General features: G+C 41.7%; 1 protein-coding gene across 1 annotated transcript in view; it reads right to left on the bottom strand.

The window, feature by feature from the left end:
- Nucleotides 1-19001, bottom strand: part of otofa (otoferlin a) — a 349247-nt gene that overhangs the window by 87629 nt on the left and 242617 nt on the right. The window contains 7 exon segments of the mRNA XM_055149496.1: nt 7011-7170; nt 7252-7336; nt 8533-8595; nt 13574-13705; nt 15681-15735; nt 16841-16970; nt 18114-18116. Of these exon segments, the coding sequence (XP_055005471.1) occupies nt 7011-7170; nt 7252-7336; nt 8533-8595; nt 13574-13705; nt 15681-15735; nt 16841-16970; nt 18114-18116 (628 nt within the window).

Raw genomic sequence — 19001 nt, 5'->3', positions numbered from 1 at the left:
CACTAACCTGTATTCACCTGAGTTGTGTCTTTTAATCCGACAGAAATTGACCGCAAGAGCTGTAGTTTTATCTTCGCTTAGTTTATGCAAATTAGCGATGCAGGTTTTAAGTTTTGTTTCTGTGAGAGTTTGAACAAAACTGAATTAAACACATTATAATGTCAAACGGGCTGATGTGGCTCTAGAGTCGTTACGGTTTATATGTCGTAAAGTTTAATTTATTTATGCAGATTAGTAGTGCAGATAGTAATAATAATGATGATCATTTTAATATAAAAACGTTAATGATTAATCGATAATCGATCGTTAATTCTCCCGACGATCGATTAAGAAAATTTCATCGAATGCCCATCCCTATTTCACAGAATGGTATTAAACCTTTCTATTTTCACAGTGACCAAACCAGACCAAGTTACAGTTCACGTTGCCATGTCTCAGTCAGGAACATGAAATCCAAGTGTTGACAAAACAAGTCGCTCAGTATGAAGGATTTATTCACTATGGAGCGTGCGTTAAGCAGGGTTATCTGGAGTGACTGCGCATGCACTAGTCCACTGGACGCTCGGGCCAAGACCGGACACAATCTCCATCCTCGATACAGGTGATGGAATGAAGGATCTGCTCACGCCGAAGAGTATGTATGAGTAAGTACGGGCATCTCGAGTGGGAAAAATTGTGTCACAGCACTGTGCCGGTGATGGCCTCTCATGCTCAGATAGGAACCAGATGCAGACATCGCTCGCTCCCCACAGATCCGGTACCGTTCGACTGTGCTGGGTGTTTTCTCTGCCTAGTGTGGACACCTGCTCTGGATCCCCGCTGCTTTCTTCTGCCCCGGGGCTTAGCCTGCAGCAAGTGCTCCGACGATGATGTGGAGCATTCTAGTTTTGGAGGGAAGTACTGTGCACCTGACTAGGTAACAGAAAAGTTTTCTATGTGTAGTGTTGGGGAGTATCAGATTACATGTACCGGAGTTACGTAATCAGAGTACAAATTATGAGTAACTGTATTCAGTTAAAGTTACTGTTTCAGTGAGTGGTAATTGGATTACAGTTACTTTGTTAATGTAACTGGATTACACAGAGGTATTTTCCTGTTTTCACATTTTGAGCTAAATCCCTTTTTCTTTTTTTTCTTTTTTTTTGGTAATTCCACTCATCACTGGACACTAAACCAGGACTAAACCAGGACTAAACCAGGTCTAAACCAGGTCTAAACCAGGACTAAACCAGGACTAAACCAGGACTAAACCAGGTCTAAACCAGGACTAAACCAGGTCTAAACCAGGACTAAACCAGGTCTAAACCAGGTCTAAACCAGGACTAAACCAGGTCTAAACCAGGACTAATCCAGGTCTAAACCAGGACTAAACCAGGACTAAACCAGGACTAAACCAGGACTAAACCAGGACTAAACTAAACCAGGTCTAAACCAGGTCTAAACCAGGTCTAAACCAGGACTAAACCAGGTCTAAACCAGGTCTAAACCAGGACTAAACCAGGACTAAACCAGGTCTAAACCAGGACTAAACCAGGTCTAAACCAGGTCTAAACCAGGACTAAACCAGGTCTAAACCAGGACTAAACCAGGTCTAAACCAGGACTAAACCAGGTCTAAACCAGGACTAAACCAGGACTAAACCAGGTCTAAACCAAACCAGGTCTAAACCAGGTAAACCAGGACTAAACCAGGTCTAAACCAGGAAACCAGTAAACCAGGACTAAACCAGGTCTAAACCAGGACTAAACCAGGTCTAAACCAGGATAAACCAGGTCTAAACCAGGACTAAACCAGGTCTAAACCAGGTCTAAACCAGGTCTAAACCAGGACTAAACCAGGACTAAACCAGAACTAAAACCAGAACTAAAACCAGGTCTAAACCAGGTCTAAACCAGGTCTAAACCAGGACTAAACCAGGACTAAACCAGACTAAAACCAGAACTAAAACCAGAACTAAACCAGGTCTAAACCAGATCTAAACCAGGACTAAACCAGGACTAAACCAGAAACCAGGTCTAAACCAGGACTAAACCAGGACTAAACCAGGACTAAACCAGGACTAAACCAGGTCTAAACCAGGACTAAACCAGATCTAAACCAGGACTAAACCAGGACTAAACCAGGTCTAAACCAGGTCTAAACCAGGACTAAACCAGGTCTAAACCAGGACTAAACCAGGACTAAACCAGGTCTAAACCAGACTAAACCAGGTCTAAACCAGGACTAAACCAGGACTAAACCAGGTCTAAACAGGACTAAACCAGGTCTAAACCAGTAAACCAGGACTAAACCAGGTCTAAACCAGTCTAAACCAGTCTAAACCAAAACCAGGTCTAAACTAAACCAGTTAAACCAGGTCTAAACCAGGACTAAACCAGGACTAAACCAGGTCTAAACCAGGTCTAAACCAGAAACCCGGTCTAAACCAGGACTAAACCAGGTCTAAACCAGGACTAAACCAGGTCTAAACCAGGACTAAACCAGGTCTAAACCAGGACTAAACCAGGACTAAACCAGGTCTAAACCAGGACTAAACCAGGACTAAACCAGGACTAAACCAGGTCTAAACCAGGTCTAAACCAGGACTAAACCAGGTCTAAACCAGGACTAAACCAGGACTAAAACAGGATTTAACAGGACTAAACCATGCTGTGTGGACCGTGTCTCCTCCTCTTCTATCAATAATATTTTTAATCTGGTTAAGTAAAGTCTGGGCTTTTTCTTGTCTTTTTAGCAACATCTTATGTTATGATATTCTTGTCTTTGCTTCTCTACAGCAAATCAAGTCATCCAAAGTATTCAGATTACGTTACTCACTTTAAGTAATTTAATGGATTACGTTACAAACTACATTTTGGTGTATGTAATCTGTAATCTGTAGAGGAATACATTTTAAAAGTCACCTTCCCAACACTGTCTATAACACATTCTGAACCAGGCCAGCAGGAAAATCCCCTGGCGCTTGATTTGACTCGTACGGGGGGAAGGCAGTAAACCGTGGTGAATAGATGACGCCGGTACAGGGACATTTCTGGTAAAGACCAATTCTCTGCTTATCTGGGTCCACAATTCTGCCTTTCCTCAAATCCTGACTGCTGGATTTGACCAATTTAACCACGGTAGAAAATGGAATAGCACTGAGAGTTATATCGCTCGTGGCTTTTCGCTCGGAGAAGCCAGAATGCTCGATTAGATTACAGGTTTGGGCTGATAGGGGAGAGGAAAGCAGCCTGGGAAATACTGGTAATAGGTTTGGTGAGACAGTATTGAGAAATGTGAATGTTTTATACGTGGCTGTAGGGAGGACAAATATACAGAGCTCCTGCAGTTGTCGTCGCGCAGTCCCAGAATGCACCTCCAAATCCCATCCTGGCACCGGTCGCGGCTCAGAATTCCCTAGAAAGTAAAGCCGTGGGCCACAGTGAACAAACTTTACTGGAGTTTCAGAGCTTGTGGATTATTGTGGCGCTGGGATGAACACATTATCAAACAGAGAAGAAAGTCTGCGCCTTTTAACGGATTTACAAAGCTCCAGATTGACAGAAGTGGATTTCTGCAGTTAAATGAACAAGCAGTTAACATCAATCAAACCAGACATGAATTAAGCTATGAATGTATTTTTTAGGGTTGGGCAAAAATAAAAAATATGAATTAATACATTTTTGTTCTACTAATGGGCCCGGTCAAGTAGAAGTAAACAGCAAGGTCAAAAATTCAAGTTAATGCATCTGATATAAAAATGTATTGAACAGATACATATGTACTCTAGTTTATGAAACTGTTGACCTTTTTTCTGTACCATTTTTGGTTCTAAAGTTACATACATTTTTAAACAGACCATGTATGAAACATGGAACAAAAATTATTTCCCAAATTTCAAAGACCTGCAAATCATGTAAATAAATGGATGTATTTCATCATATCTTGTGTTATTCCATCTTTAAAAAAAAAAAAAAAGTATTTAAAATTATAAAAATTTGCTTGGAAGGACTGACATATTTTATAGAAATAATTACCTTTCATTTTGAAGTAATATTAAAGTATTTGGAAGAAAAAAGCGACAAATTATGTAAAATCCTGCACCTTCTACTTGTTTGCACAATTTTCCCTCCGTTACTTTTCCCTCCGTTACCATGACTTTTCTTAATAAAAAATCTCATTAGTCAAAAAGTAAGAGGTTTTTCAACCTAATCTTGTACCATATGGTAGGTTTATTCCTCCGTCACTGTGAACCATTATGTAGTGCAATAACCTGCCGTACATAAGTGTAAAGAAAAGTGTCCTCAGGTGTTGCACTGTGGAAGTAAACAGTCTTTTGACCATGATCTATGGAGGCTGGGATCTCTGTATTTTAAACTTAGACTTTGACAAACTTTATTGATCCACAAGGGAAATTACTTTTTTTTTTCTTTCTTTTTTCATGGATGGCTAAAAGGTACGCCAATAAACAGTATTTTCTCGACTCTCTGGCTACGTTCAGACTGCAGGGTTTAATGCTCAATTCGGGGTTTTTTGTGAAATCCGATTTTTTTTACGACGTCGTTCACATTTCCAGTGAAATGTGACTTGTATGTGATCTCCAGTGTGAACTTTAAACGCCCCAAAAGTGTCCCGCAATTCGCCTAAACGCTGGGCTTGTCTCCCAAAATACAGTCCAGTTCTTTGTAAAATGGACAGGTTACACGTCCATGGTCGCTTCGTTTATTTGAGTCTTTATCCTCCTTGTATTTGACTCGCAGGATCTTTATTTTTCATCGACACTGGAGCCAGAACCGTCTGTAGTCGCGCTCGGTCATTTCTTTGGCAATCATTTCCAAAACGCTCGGTTCTGATAAGACTCCTCGCTTTCCCTCCATTGACGAAACTCCAAGCCTGACGTGTAGGTGGGATGAATGTGACCTGACCGTCCAGACTGAAGTCTCATGTCAAAAGATCAGATATGTATCGGTTTTAGGAGCACATATCCAAGGCTACGTTCAGACCGCAGCCTGAAGTGACCCAAATCCGATTTTTTCGCCCCTATGCTCCTGTATCTGATCTTTTAATGACCAGGTCTGATTTTTTCAAATGCGACCCAGGACACTTGGATATGTGCTCCTAAAACGATACATTTCCAATCTTTTGACATGCGACTTCAGTCTGAACGGTCAGGTCACATTCATCCCACCTACACGTCAGGCTCAGAGTCTCGTCAATGTAGGGAAAGCGAGGTTAGTGAGTTAAAAAATATTTGGGGGGATCGCTGTATTCAGGACAAATTGGAGGCATCTTATCGGACCCGGACAATTTTTGAAATGATTGCCAGCACGGTTACAGGCGGTCCTGGCTCCAATGTCAAAAAAAAAAAAAAGAGCCTGCGAGCCAAATACAAGGAGACTAAAAACTCAAACAAACGAAGCGGCTGTGGACGTGTAACCTGTCCATTTTACAAAGAACTGGACCGTATTTTGGGAGACAAGCCCAGAGTTTAGGCAACTTCCGTAAACACTGAGCGGGACACTTTTGGGGTGTTTAAAGTTCACACTGGAGATCACATACAAGTTGCATTTAACTGGAAATGTGAACAACTTCGTAGAAAAAATCCGAATTGAGCATTAAGCCCTGCAGTCTGAACTAGGGATGGGCATTCGATGAAATTTTCTTAATCGATCGTCGGAAGAATTAACGATCGATTATCGATTAGTCATTAACGTTTTTATATTAAAATGATCATCATTATTATTACTATCTGCACTACTAATGTGCATAAATACATTCAACTTTACGACATATAAACCGTAACGACTCTAGAGCCACATCAGCCCGTTTGACATTATAATGTGTTTAATTCAGTTTTGCGCAACTTTCACAGAAACAAAACTTAAAACCGCATCGCTAATTTGTATAAACTCAGCGAAGATAAAACTACAGCTCTTGTGTCGCTGATGCGGTTCAATTTCTGTTGGATTAAAAGACATGACTCAGTGGAATACAGGTTAGTGTGACCAGATTTGCGTTTGTCAAAACCAGGACACCGTACGGGGGGAGGGAGGTGGGGACTCGTCATCGACATTGAGCGACTCTCACCTGGCAAAGCTTCTTCCCACTGGACACAGAAACATATGTGCTGCTTTATACACTGGGCACATGGACTCACACTTGTCCCGAACACAACGGAAAGCGTGGAATTTCTTGTACAAATCATCGTTAAATACGCATATGCACTTCGGTACACTGTAGACTGACCGACTGTTTGTGTTTGCTCGCTCCTTCTGAGTGCAGAGACACATGTACAGACCCCTGTTTGGTCACGCTACGCACAGCAACCTACATTCGGTTTGTCGATTAAAATTAACGTAATCGATGAAATTCTTAATGATCAATTATCGATTAATCGATTAATCATGCCCATCCCTAGTCTGAACATAATTAAATTGGCCTGGGTCACATTTGAAAACATTAAAAGATCAGATACAGGTCACATAGGGGCAAAAAAAAACAGATTTGTGTGTTTTATGTGTTTTGATAGCTACATATTTTAGCTAGAAAAGCACTCAGAGAGCGCAGACCTCCGCCAAGGACTACCCCCATTTTTTATATAAATTGCGATAAAATCAGTCTTCTGGATCAGATCCGGATCAGCCTTTGGAATATGAAAGAGGATCCCATTGTCCATCCCTGAGTCAAATTTCATGGGGTTTGGTCAATAATTAACCGAGATATTGAGAAACCAAATTTTTGGCCCCATTTACCACAATGTTAACTAAAATTTCAAAGTGATCCAGAATCCAGGATTTCTTCCGGATCACCCCCAAAATGAAATCAGTTCTTCCTTTTCACATTTCCAACAAATCCTGAAAATTTCATCAAAATTGGTCCATAACTTTTTGAGTTATGTTGCTAACAGACAAACAAACAAACAAACAACAAACGCCGGCAACATTATTACCTTGGCGGAGGTAATAAATTACAAAATAAAGTACAAATGGAATCAAACGGGGCCTGTACAGTGATCTAGCTCCCCTCCTTACCCCTCTATCTCGTCCTCCTCCGTCTCGTTGGCCTTGTGCGGGGTCTTGATGTTGTCTCCTTTGCCCACCACGGCGATGTCACACTTCAGGTACCCTTTACACCCCGCCGTGATGTCGTCCGGGTCTGACAACATCGCCCACTTGTGGTAGAACTGGTGCTCTGACGGACGGGAGATGAGTCAGAAATTACACAAGAAATAAACCAAGACTGTGATCAACGCAGAGTTAGTTTGAGAGTTACCAGGCTGGGAGTAAACCGTCCCCACGTCCATCTTGAAGGAGCCCACCAGGGTCCCACTGCGGAGGAGGTTCTTGGAGTGAATCACCTGAACAGACACAGAGAGAGACGGCTGAGGACTTATGTTATAGATGAGTATATGCGGTGGTGTAGTGGGGATTTTTGAAGTAGGGGTTTGCGATTCAGGACGTCATGAAGCGCGCCCATTCCACCCCAAAAGAAAAAAAAAAAAAAGTCACTTTTAGCTCATGCCAGTAAAAAATCTGTAATATTTGATGTTTTTTTTTTACTCAAAACGATGTGGAATCATGTTATTAACGTTAATGCTGTTCATAATCATCTACAGAACATAAATCAGGACTGAACCAGGTCTAAACCAGCACTTAAACAGGATTAAACCAGGACTAAATCATGACTAAAACAGGTCTAAACCAGAACTGAACCAGGACTGAACCAGGACTGAACCATGACGGAACCAGGACTAAACCAAGACTAAAACAGAACCAGGAGGACTAAACCAGGACTAAACTAGGACTAAACCAGAGCTGAACCATGACTAAAACAAGTCTAAACCAAGACAGAACCAGAACTAAACCAGGACTACACCAGGACTGAACTAGGACTAAACAAGGACTAAACCAGGTCTAAACCAGGACGAAAACAGGACTAAAACAGAACTGAACCAGGACTAAAACAAATCTAAACCAGGACTAAACCAGGACTAAAGTAGGTCTAAACCAAAACTGAACCAGGGTTGAATCAGGACTCCACCAGATCTACACCAGGTCTAAACCAGGACTAAACCAGAACTGAACCATGAATAAATCAGGACTAAACCAGAACTGAACCATGAATAAATCAGGTCTAAACCAGGAGGACTAAACCAGAACTGAATCAGCTCTAAACTAGGACTAACCAAGCACTAAACCAGCATTAAACCGGGACTGAACCAGGTCTAAACCAGGACTAAAATGGGACTAAACCAGGACTACACCAGGACTAAACCAAGACTGAATCAGGACTGAACCAGGTCTAAACGAGGACTAAATCAGAACTGAACCAAGACTGAACCAGGACTAAAACAAGACTAAAACAGGACTAAAACAAGATTAAAACAGAACTGAACCAGGTCTAAACCAGGACTAAACCAGGACTACTACTACTGCTGTTGCTGCTACTCCTAATGCAAAATGAAGTTTAAAAACATCAGAACAAAACACATTAAATCCTTTTTCTCAGTTGTCAGGTTTAATTTTTCACAACTCTGATCGTGTTAAAACTCACCGAGAGTTTGATGATCTTGTCGAACATCACATCGGGCGGGACGTGGAAATCGAACACAAAATACTGCAGGCAGAAGAGAAGAAGAGAAGAAGAGAGGAGTTCATTTACCTCATTAAAAAGTACTCGCCGTCAGTGTACAGTGACATATTCAAAACATCCTGCGCTCCTTAAACGCACCGCTGCATCTATAGAATGTATTTATAACGTGGAGAAAATAGAACCGTCCATGTTTGAAATCCAGACATGTTTTCATTTTCTGTCTCCGGTTTATTATGAGTCTGTGACCTTTCAAAGTTACATCTTCTACTGCGACGGTACAAGGAATCATAAACCCGAGGAGATCCAGCAGTAGATACAAAGGTTGATGGATAAATCCCCGTCTGCCAAACGCATTCTGTTGTTGTGTCCTGTGGCAAGACACTTCACCCATCATCAAAAAGTGTATATGTGTAAACTAGTATGAAATATTTTTTCATTGCCAGAATGTATTACCTGGTTCACATTACCTGCAGTACTATTATTACTATTTCTACTGTGACTACCATTACTACTGCTACTACTACTACTGCAACTACAACAGGTACTACTACTACTAATAGTACTACTAGTAGTAGTACTGCTGCTGCTAATTCTTCTACTACAGTAACTACTACTACAGCTACTACATCAGCAACTTCTACTACTACTGCTAAAACTACTACTACAATAATTACTATTACAACAACAACTTCTACAACTACTACAACTACAACAACAATAACTACTACTGCTGCTGCTAATACTGCTGATACTACTACTACAATTACTACTACAACTACTACAACACAACATCTACTACATCAGCAACAACAACAACTACTACAACTACAATAACTACTACAACTATTAGTACAACTACTACATCAACAACTACTACTACAACTATTACTACTACTACTACTACTACAATAATTACTACTACAGCTACTACATCAACAACTACTACTACTGTTACTACTGATGATACTACTACTACTACTACAGCTACTACATCAACAACTACTACTACTGCTGATAATACTACCACTACTTCTACTACAAAAACAACAATAACTACTACTACAACTAGTACTTCTACTAGTACTAAAACTACTACTGCTACTACTACAAAAACTACTGCTACTACTACTGTTACTTGATGTATTAATTACATAATTTGTCTACAACCATAAAACAGAACAACATCATAAAATACAAGATTAATTTAAAAACAAATAGTTGTGTGTAATTTTACCACAATTTTCTCCCTTTTCTTTCCAGTTATTGACTAAAATCTTAAACTGAACCTCTCGATCTCGTACCCTGTCCATCAGACGGGTGTTTACTTCGTGTCGACTCCAGACAGAAGAATCAATGAGGCTCACTGTCACTTCCTCACCGCACCACAGGGGGCGCTCTACAGGCACAGCACAGCACGAACCCCGCAGATCCATACCCCCAGACCGACAGAGACGACACCGCGAGAGAGCATACGTCCAGGATTTTTACACTCATATGTCCTCGCCGTTTTTGGAAAGGCCATATGAAAAATAAATGTAAAACGCTAAATAATGTATCAGGTTTTAGCTCGGTCTGTCTATATTCATCACTTATGTAGTTTTTGACCCAGTTTGAAGTATTTTTTCCAATATACAGCCGCATCCTGTATTCAAGAGAGAGAATTGAACCATCAACCCTTGTTACTACACTATTATACTGTACGTTAAATCATTTGGTTTGTATTAAATTCTCAATTTTAAGTCATTTAATTTTTTGAAACTTGTCATATTGAAGTAACTCTGAGTAGTCCTGAGTTCAAAATGTGATTATAATCTGATTTCTGGACCTTTAAAGAAGAGCTGTTGTGCTTGTGTCTGATTTATACCGTATTTTTTGGAGTATAAGTCACACTTTTTTTAATGGTTTGGGTGTTTCCTGCGACTTATACTCCGGTGCGACTTATATATTAAAATGTCCACACTGACAGGAGAGAGGGCGCTTTAGGTTTGTTCCTCCTGTACCTCTGTCACTTCGCTCTACTGTGCATGTCTCCTGCAGAAAGAGCCTCTGTCCTGCTGAAAGTCTTGAAATATTCAGGCAAAAGCTCTGATCAAGCAGCAGAAAGAAAGTTTGGAGTGAGTGCGAAACTTGCGAGGGACTGAAGGAAAGCGGGGATGAACAACACAGCTTCATTTTATTATTCCCAATGCATCTGCTCACCTGACTGTGATGCTTCCTGCGTTGGTGTGGAGTGTTCAGACAAGAATCCAAAAACAAACTCTAATAGTGTAGTATTATTTATTACAAAAACAGAGTAAAAAGCCTAATTACAGACAAAGGTCCGGGCGAACTCTGGCCAATATGAGACACAGCTCTAAATCAGATATTCTCAGATTTTCTATAAGCCGTCCCCTTTCGCAACCTGATCACTTATTGAGTGCGTATACATGCACATCAATAACCCGGTTATGATCGGGTTTTTTGAGTATCCCGGTTTCTTGATGGTGCATGTATACGCAGTAACCCGGTTTCAGTAACCCGGTTATGGCAGTATCCCGGTTATTAGAAACCGGGTTACTGTAGCTGGTTTATTCCGATAGTAACCGGGTTACTTGTGGCATGTATACGCAGTATCCTCAGTTACTGCAACATAAAGTTGAGTGCGCATGCGTCCAAAAGACACTTTCCAGCCTTTCACCACAACAGTAGTCACATAAATAAATTGACCAACATAAATAAAGTGACCAAACGAGTGAAATGACTGTAAAATAAAGAGCTGCGCTAAACCTGCACACGTACAATCTGCACTCGTACGACCTGCACTCGTGTGACGCTGAAAAGCTAAAACATGAACTATCTCCTATACTCTATACGCACGGAACACACTTACCATCATTAGCACCTCTTCTGTCACAGAAATAACACACATAATCCACAGAGTCGTGTCATTTAGTCCAAAAGAAACTGATCGCATCAGCGGCGCAAGGAGCGAGTTGTTTTTATCGCCGCTAACAGTTTATGCTAATTAGCCAAACGGTCTTAAGTTTCGTTTCTGTAAAACGTAAACAAATGTGATCACAGCTGAATTATCTGATCAAACGGGCTGATGTGTCTATAGTGTTTATGGTTTATATGTTGTAAAGTTGAGTTTATTTATGCAGAAGATTTTAATGAAGAATCTGCACAGTGGATTGTGGGAGATCTCGTAGCTCCTTAGCTTCTTATGCTAAAGGAGCTCACGGTTTGTATTTTTCCTGGTTTATGAAATTGATTTAAGTTAATTTTTGCGCCTGCGCATTTGTAAGATTATGTCAAGAAACCGGGATACTCCATTTGATCATGTACACGCGGATATGAGTGTCCCGGTTTCTCAGTGCGCATGTAAACGCAGTAACCCGAATACTGACATAACCGGGGTATGGCTAATAACCGGGTTACTGATGTGCATGTATACGCACTCATTGTCCAAAGTTTTAAGAGTTTCCAGATTTGCCTATATGTTTATCTTACAGTTCTCGGAATATGGACCCCCTGAACTTAATTCCTCCATAAATTAAGACCTTATAGGAGGCTATGAGGTTCACAGGCCTCAAATGGAGAATATCAGTCACCACATTGGTAACCGGGAGGGTGCGCCATGAAACATTCCTGGAAGTCACTGGAGGGATCGACAAAGCCTGGACTTCAGTGACAATTTCAGAAAGGCTGGAATAATTCTAACTGGAACTGATGCTGAGTCTGACGACAGCGACGCAGAAAAGGAAGCGGCGCTCTGTTTACCTCTGGAGGTCTCCAAGTTCAATAGATTTAGTGATTTGGAGTGAGATGGAGAGTTTGATAAACTTGTTCTGTTCTGTTGTTTATGTTATATTTATCTGAAGAACTGTTCATATGAGACGTTAACAGTCTGTTGTTCTCTGTTCTATTGTTATTACTAGAACTTGACTTTCAAGAAGAAATGTCGGTTCCTGGTCTCTGGCTTTACAAAATAAATTTCCCCCCAAAACTGTGACTTATAATCCAATGCGATTTATATGTTTTTTTTCTTCTTCATTACACATTTTTTGGCTGTTGCGACTTATACTCTGGAGCGATTTATAGTCTGAAAAATACAGTAGTAACAGAATATCCCCAGGTTTGACTATCCCAAATTTAAGACTATTTTTAAACCTTTTTAAGAGCACTTAAATGAAAATTAAGACCAACATTGCACCCATTATGCGGGCGAAAAACACCAAGTCCAGTTCTAATAATGACCATTACTCAGTGCTTTAAATAACAAAAAATACATTAATAGTTTGTTGTACTCTGTTCTATTGTTATTACTAGAACTTGACTTTCAAAATAAATAATAAAATGTCGGTTCCTGATCTCTGATTTTATAAAATACATTTCCCCCCAAAAAGTGCAACATATGTTTTTGGTTTTTTTTCTTCATTACGCATTTTTTGGCTGGTGCGACTTATACTCCGGAGCGACTTATAGTCCGAAAAATACGGTAGTTATAATCCCTGACGTCCCTGGATCATTACGTTTTAATTTGGACATTTTAAAACACAATATTCATCTAAAACAACGTAAATGACATAAAAGAAACAAGTTCGCTGAGTTCTGTTTTCAAAAACTGTGGTGCCAGATGGGAGCTGAGAAGTAGATTTTTTTTTTTATTTGTACCAAAATGACTACGTAACGCTGACGGATCCTAGAAAATAAAACTGTAGACAGAAGTAAGTGGCCGTGAAACATGCTGAAATCACTCCAAAAACAAATACAAGAGGATAAATGAAAAAAAAAAACAATTAGAACAAGGTTAAAAACTCTGAAAAGTCGATTTTGCAGAATAGGTCCGCTTTAAGATTACATAAAAAAGAAAATAAAAAGTAAAATCGATCGAAAATAGTGATTATTTTCTGTCATGTTGGTTGTTTACTCTTGCTTTTCAGTTTTCTACTTAACCCCATAATTCCACTTCACAAAAACAGCAGGGCAGGCTTCAGGATACTGCAGTATTCATTGTACTCGCCTCGTTGTAGTAGGGGCAGTTGGTGGACTCCTTCATGGACGTGTACTTCTTCTCGTCGCCGATCTCCACGCACACCACGGGGTCCATGTTCAGGCCGATCAGCTGCCGGGCTTCGATGATCGTGATGCTGATCTGAAGAGAAATACAAACATGGGAACAAAAGTGAAGCGTTACGTAACTGTGTACGAGAAAGTATCTGTTATCTAAGGGCAAATACTTGAAGTTGTGTGTTTGAAGGGCAGGTTTGATAATGTTAATGAAAGAATTCTGATCTTTTATAGTTCGAAAACAAGCAATGTACCACAACAAATGTAAAAGAATGAAGAATATTTAACATTTTCGAAATATACTAAAGGGAATGTGCAGTGTATGTGCAGAATATTACAGATGTCAATGCTGAAAAATAAAAAAGTAACCTAACACCTGTATTCCTTGCATCTCATAACATGTAATATTTGTGAATTAAGGCCAGACAATACATTTTTTTCTCATTTTCTCATGATCTGGTTGTATAAAAATGTTATAGTTAAACAAACACCACATAACTTTCTAGAAATGTTACATCACCTGCGTCTATGAAAGAACAGAAAGTTAAAACCACACTTTTCTGGATTTTTTTTGACTGAGATGCCGAACTTTTGCGCTGGACTGATCCAGGTCTAGGACCACACCGGGACCAGACCGAGACCAGACCGAGACCAGACCGAGACCAGACCGAGACCAGACCGAGACCAGAGCGGAACCAGAGCGGAACCAGAGCGGAACCAGAGCGGAACCAGAGCGGAACCAGAGCGGACTCCGAGGTTTGACTCCGAGGTTTGACTCCGAGCCTCCGCAGGGTCCGAGCCTCAGCTCAATCCCGGTCTCAGTCTCGCTCTGGTCCCGGCCTGGTCCTGGCCTGGTCCTGGCCATGGTCTCAGTCCCGGTCTCAGTCTTGCTCTGGTCCCGGCCTGGTCCTGGCCTGGTCCTGGCCTGGTCTTGGTCTCAGTCCCGGTCTCAGTCCCGGTCTAAGTCTCGCTCTGGTCCTGTCCTGGTCCTGGTCTCGCTCTTAGTCCCTCTCTGGTCCTGGTCTGGTCTCAGTCCTGCTCTGGTCCCGGTCTGATCTCAGTCTCGGTCTGGTCTCGGTCTGGTCTCGGCTTGGTTCTGCTCTCAGTCCCGCTCTGGTCTCAGTCTCGGTCTGGTCTCGGTCTGGTCCCGGTCTGGTCCCGGTATGATCCCGGTCTGGTCCTGGTCTGGTCCTGGTCTGGTCTCGGTCTCAGTCCCGGTCTCAGTCTCGCTCTGGTCCCGGTCTGGTCCCGGCCTGGTCCCGGTATGATCCCGGTCTGGTCCTGGTCTGGTCCTGGTCTGGTCTCGGTCTCAGTCCCGGTCTCAGTCTCGCTCTCAGTCCCGCTCTGGTCCCGGTCTGGTCTCAGTCTCGGTCTGGTCCCGGTCTGGTCCCGGCCTGGTCCCGGTCTGGTCTCTGTCTCGGTCTGGTCCTGGTCTGGTCCTGGTCTGGTCTCGGTCTCAGTCCCGCTCAGTCTCGGTCTGGTCCCGGTCTGGTCTCAGTCTCGGTCTGGTCCCGGTCTGGTCCCGGCCTGGTCCCGGTCTGGTCTCTGTCTCGGTCTGGTCCTGGTCTGGTCCTGGTCTGGTCTCGGTCTCAGTCCCGCTCAGTCTCGCTCTGGTCCCGGTCTGGTCTCTGTCTCGGTCTGGTCCCGGTCTGGACCTGGATCAGTCCTGGTTCAGTCCGTCATCTCAGTCACGGGAGTCGCGTAAACGGGAAAACAACCCTTTTTATCCGTTTTTTCCGATGAATGAACGATTGATCCACAGATTCCTACGCCGCTGGCAGCCGTCTCACTGTCTGGATTCTGTGGACAGATTTAGGTCTGAGACGTGAGTCTGGTGTCTCCCCGGCCTCCGAGCTGCAGCGTGTGATGGACAAACTGCACGAGGAGGAGCGTCTCACGGGATTAATTAAAGCTTTGGAAACACGAAGAAGAAGGAGAAGGAGAAGAAAGCGTCTCTTCCACATCCCGACTTATCCTGCTTTCTTATTAATGAGGACACAAAACTAGGGCAGCAAAAGTTGTAAAAATAAACACGCTGGACTGAAAGAAGGATCACAGACCTGGTAGTCCAGCGGTCGACCTGAGCCTGGTTCCATCTTGATATCGGGCTTTGACCTGGAAGAAAAAAAAAGTTCATCAAAATAAAAGCAATATTTGATTTGAGGGTTTTAACTAAAAGAGATTTTAAAAGTCCAATATTACGCAAAATGGACCTGGAGTTTGTTTTGTTTTGTTTGTTGTTAGTCCTGTTTTAAATCCTGGTTTAATCCTGGTTTAGTCCTGTTTAGACCTGGTTTAGTCCTGGTTTTAGACCTGGTTTAGTCCTGTTTTAAATCCTGGTTTAATCCTGGTTTAGTCCTGTTTAGACCTGGTTTAGTCCTGGTTTTAGTCCTAGTTATAGTCCTGGTTTAATCATAATTAAGGCCTGGTTTAGACCTGGTTTAGTTCTGCTTTTTATTCCTGGTTTAGTCCTGGTTTTAGTTCTAGTTTAAGACCTGACTTAGACCTGGTTTAGTTTTGGGTTTAGTCTTGGTTTAGTCCTGGTTTAATCCTGGTTTAATCCTGTTTTAGTCCTGGTTTAGTCCTGGTTTGGACCTGGTTTAGTCCTGGTTTTAGAGTTTTGGTTTAGTCCTGATTAAATCCTGTTTTAGTCCTAGTTTTAGTCCTGGTTTAGTTTTGCTTTTTATTCCTGGTTTAGTCCAGTCTTAGTCCTGATTTTAGAGTCGTAGTTTAGTCCTGATTAAATCCTGTTTAAGTCCTGGTTTTGTCCTGGTTTTAGTTCTGGTTTTAGTTCTGGTTTAGTCATAGTTTTAGTCCTGGTTTAATCCTGGTTTAGTCCTGTTTTAGTCCTGGTTTAGTCCTGGTTTAGTCCTCATTTTAGTCCTGATTAAATCCTGTTTCAGTCCCGTTTTAGTCCTGGTTTAAACCTAGTTTAGACCTGGTTTAGTTCTGGTTTAGAGATACATATGAGAGAGGAGGTTTGTCCTTATTTGGCACCAGTCTCTTTCTATCTTTTTTACTTATTTAGATATATTTTATTTGATTTTTTATTATCACCACTTATATTATTTACTCTTTGTTATTATTCTACATATCTGTGATGTTTGAGCTGCTGTGTCCAAAATAATTTCCCTCGTGGATCAGTAAAATTCATCTAAATCTAAGTCTAAACACAGAGTCCAGTTCTGTATAACCTGTCCGTCTGTTTTGTTTCTCACACCTCTTGTTGGAGACGTTGGTGGTTACCGCGGTGACCGATGCCAGAGAGACGGTGTCCGGCTCCAGGCTCCCGGCGATCCTCACGGCCTTCCTGTCCAAGTCGTCCGTCATGTCCAACACCGCGGGCTCGTCTGAAACCCACAAACACACGGCTCGTTAACATGAAGTCCAGCCCCGAGCGTCCGGTCTGCTGTCACCTCCGCTTCACTCCGAGGGGGAACGAGAGACGACGTGTCCCCGAGCTCTTTCTGGGACACAAAAGTATGGATTTTTATGGTTTAGAAAGTTAAAGAACACATATATGCACGGTTTCTTTGTATTTGTGTTAAGCTTCGTTTCACGGTTTGGAGTCCGTCACCTTTGTTTTTCTACGGATATGTCATTCCTCTGCTTAGAATGTTCCACAGTATATTAGGTTGGAACCAAACCAAAATCCTGTTTTAGACCTGGTTTTAGTCCTGGTTTAGTCCTGGTTTTGTCCTGGTTTAGACCTGGTTTAGTCCTGGTTTAAATTCTGTTTTAAATCCTGTTTAGACCTGGTTTAGTCCTGGTTTTAGTCCTGTTTTAGTCCTGGTTTTAGTCCAGGTTTAATCCTGTTTTAGACCTGCTTTAGTTCTGGTTTAGTCCTGTTTTGTCCTGTTTTAGACCTGGTTTTAGTCCTGGTTTTAGTCCTGTTTTAGTCCTGGTTTAGTCCTGGTTTAGTCCTGGTTTAAATCCTGTTTTAGTCCTGGTTTTAGTCCTGTTTTAGTCCGGTTTTAGACCTGGTTTAGTCCTGGTTTTAGTCCTGTTTTAGTCCTGGTTTTAGACCTGGTTTAGTCCTGGTTTTAGTCCTGTTTTAGTCCGGTTTTAGACCTGGTTTAGTCCTGATTTAAATCCTGTTTTAGTCCCGGTTTTAGTCCTGTTTTAGACCTGGTTTATTCCTGGTTTAAATCCTGTTTTAGTCCTGGTTTTAGTCCTGTTTTAGTCCTGGTTTAGTCCTGTTTTAGTCCTGGTTTTAGTCCTGTTTTAGTCCTGGTTTTAGTCCTGTTTTAGTCCTGGTTTTAGTCCTGTTTTAGTCCGGGTTTAGTCCTGGTTTAGTCGAGGTTAAATCCTGTTTTACTCCTGTTTTAATCCTGTTTTAGTCCTGGTTAAATCCTGTTTTAGTCTATGGAAATGTTCCTGCTTTGTCTTCATAGAGACAAAACCAGACCAAGTTACAGGTCAGATCTGTGGAGAGGCGACCCCGCTCACAGTCAGAACGCCAGTTTTTCTATGCATTTTTTGAGCTATAAAACCACCTGTAATTAAATAAATGTAAAGTAGAGCTGTTTAATGTCACACTGTGGAACATTCCAAGCAAACTCACTACCGAAAAGTTACATAGTGGAACTTTAAACCAGCGCGGATGGAGAAAAATGCAGCGTAATATCTGTGGTCTTTAAATAATAAATGAAAACAGCAGCATTCATATGGAAAAAGACAAAAATCTCCCAGGAAAGTAATGTAATATTTCCCTGAGAAAGTTTCCATCACCTAAACCAGTCTCAGCAAGATTCAAGTTTGGTCCTATGTTAGTCGCAGTAGTAGCAGTAGTAGAAGTATAAGTAGTACTCATCATCGTATACACCCGTGAGCCTCCGTTCTGCTGCCATTTTAGTTTCACTCAGAGGAAGACAGCCGACCGCGCGCCGAGAGATATCATGTCTCCGAGCGCTTTCTCCGCTTCGAACTGATGAAATTTCACGGTTTATAAAGTTAAAATCATACTCGGTCGGTGTGTAAATTGAATACTTTTTTAAATCATGAATGGAAGCAGCAGCCACTGGCACCGATTATTAAATTAAATGGCTGCGGCGAGACGGGTCGGCGAAAAACCCCTGAGAATCTAATGTCATATTTTGCAGACATGTGTCCAGCCACCTCAGCAAGAGTCTCAATGCATTAGCGCAAAGTACGGTCATATATGAGAGTTAAAAAAGAAATAAACTCAATATTTAAACCGTATGTAACTGAGGCTATGTTCAGTCTGCAGGGCTTAACGCTCAATTCTGATTTTTTTGTCAAATCCGATGTTTTTGCGAGGTCGTTCACATTTCCAATTAAATGCGACTTGTATGTGACTCCAGTGTGAACAGTAAACGACCCGAAAGTGTCCCGCGTGTGCACTGGAGACACGACGACGT

Source organism: Boleophthalmus pectinirostris, unplaced genomic scaffold, assembly GCF_026225935.1.
Source record: "Boleophthalmus pectinirostris isolate CB_2022bp ecotype Guang Dong unplaced genomic scaffold, ASM2622593v1 HiC_scaffold_13, whole genome shotgun sequence".
NCBI classification, from domain to species: Eukaryota; Metazoa; Chordata; class Actinopteri; order Gobiiformes; family Gobiidae; genus Boleophthalmus; species Boleophthalmus pectinirostris.
The sequence above is the reverse complement of the archived record's forward strand: the minus strand, read 5'-3'. Positions and strand labels throughout refer to the sequence as shown.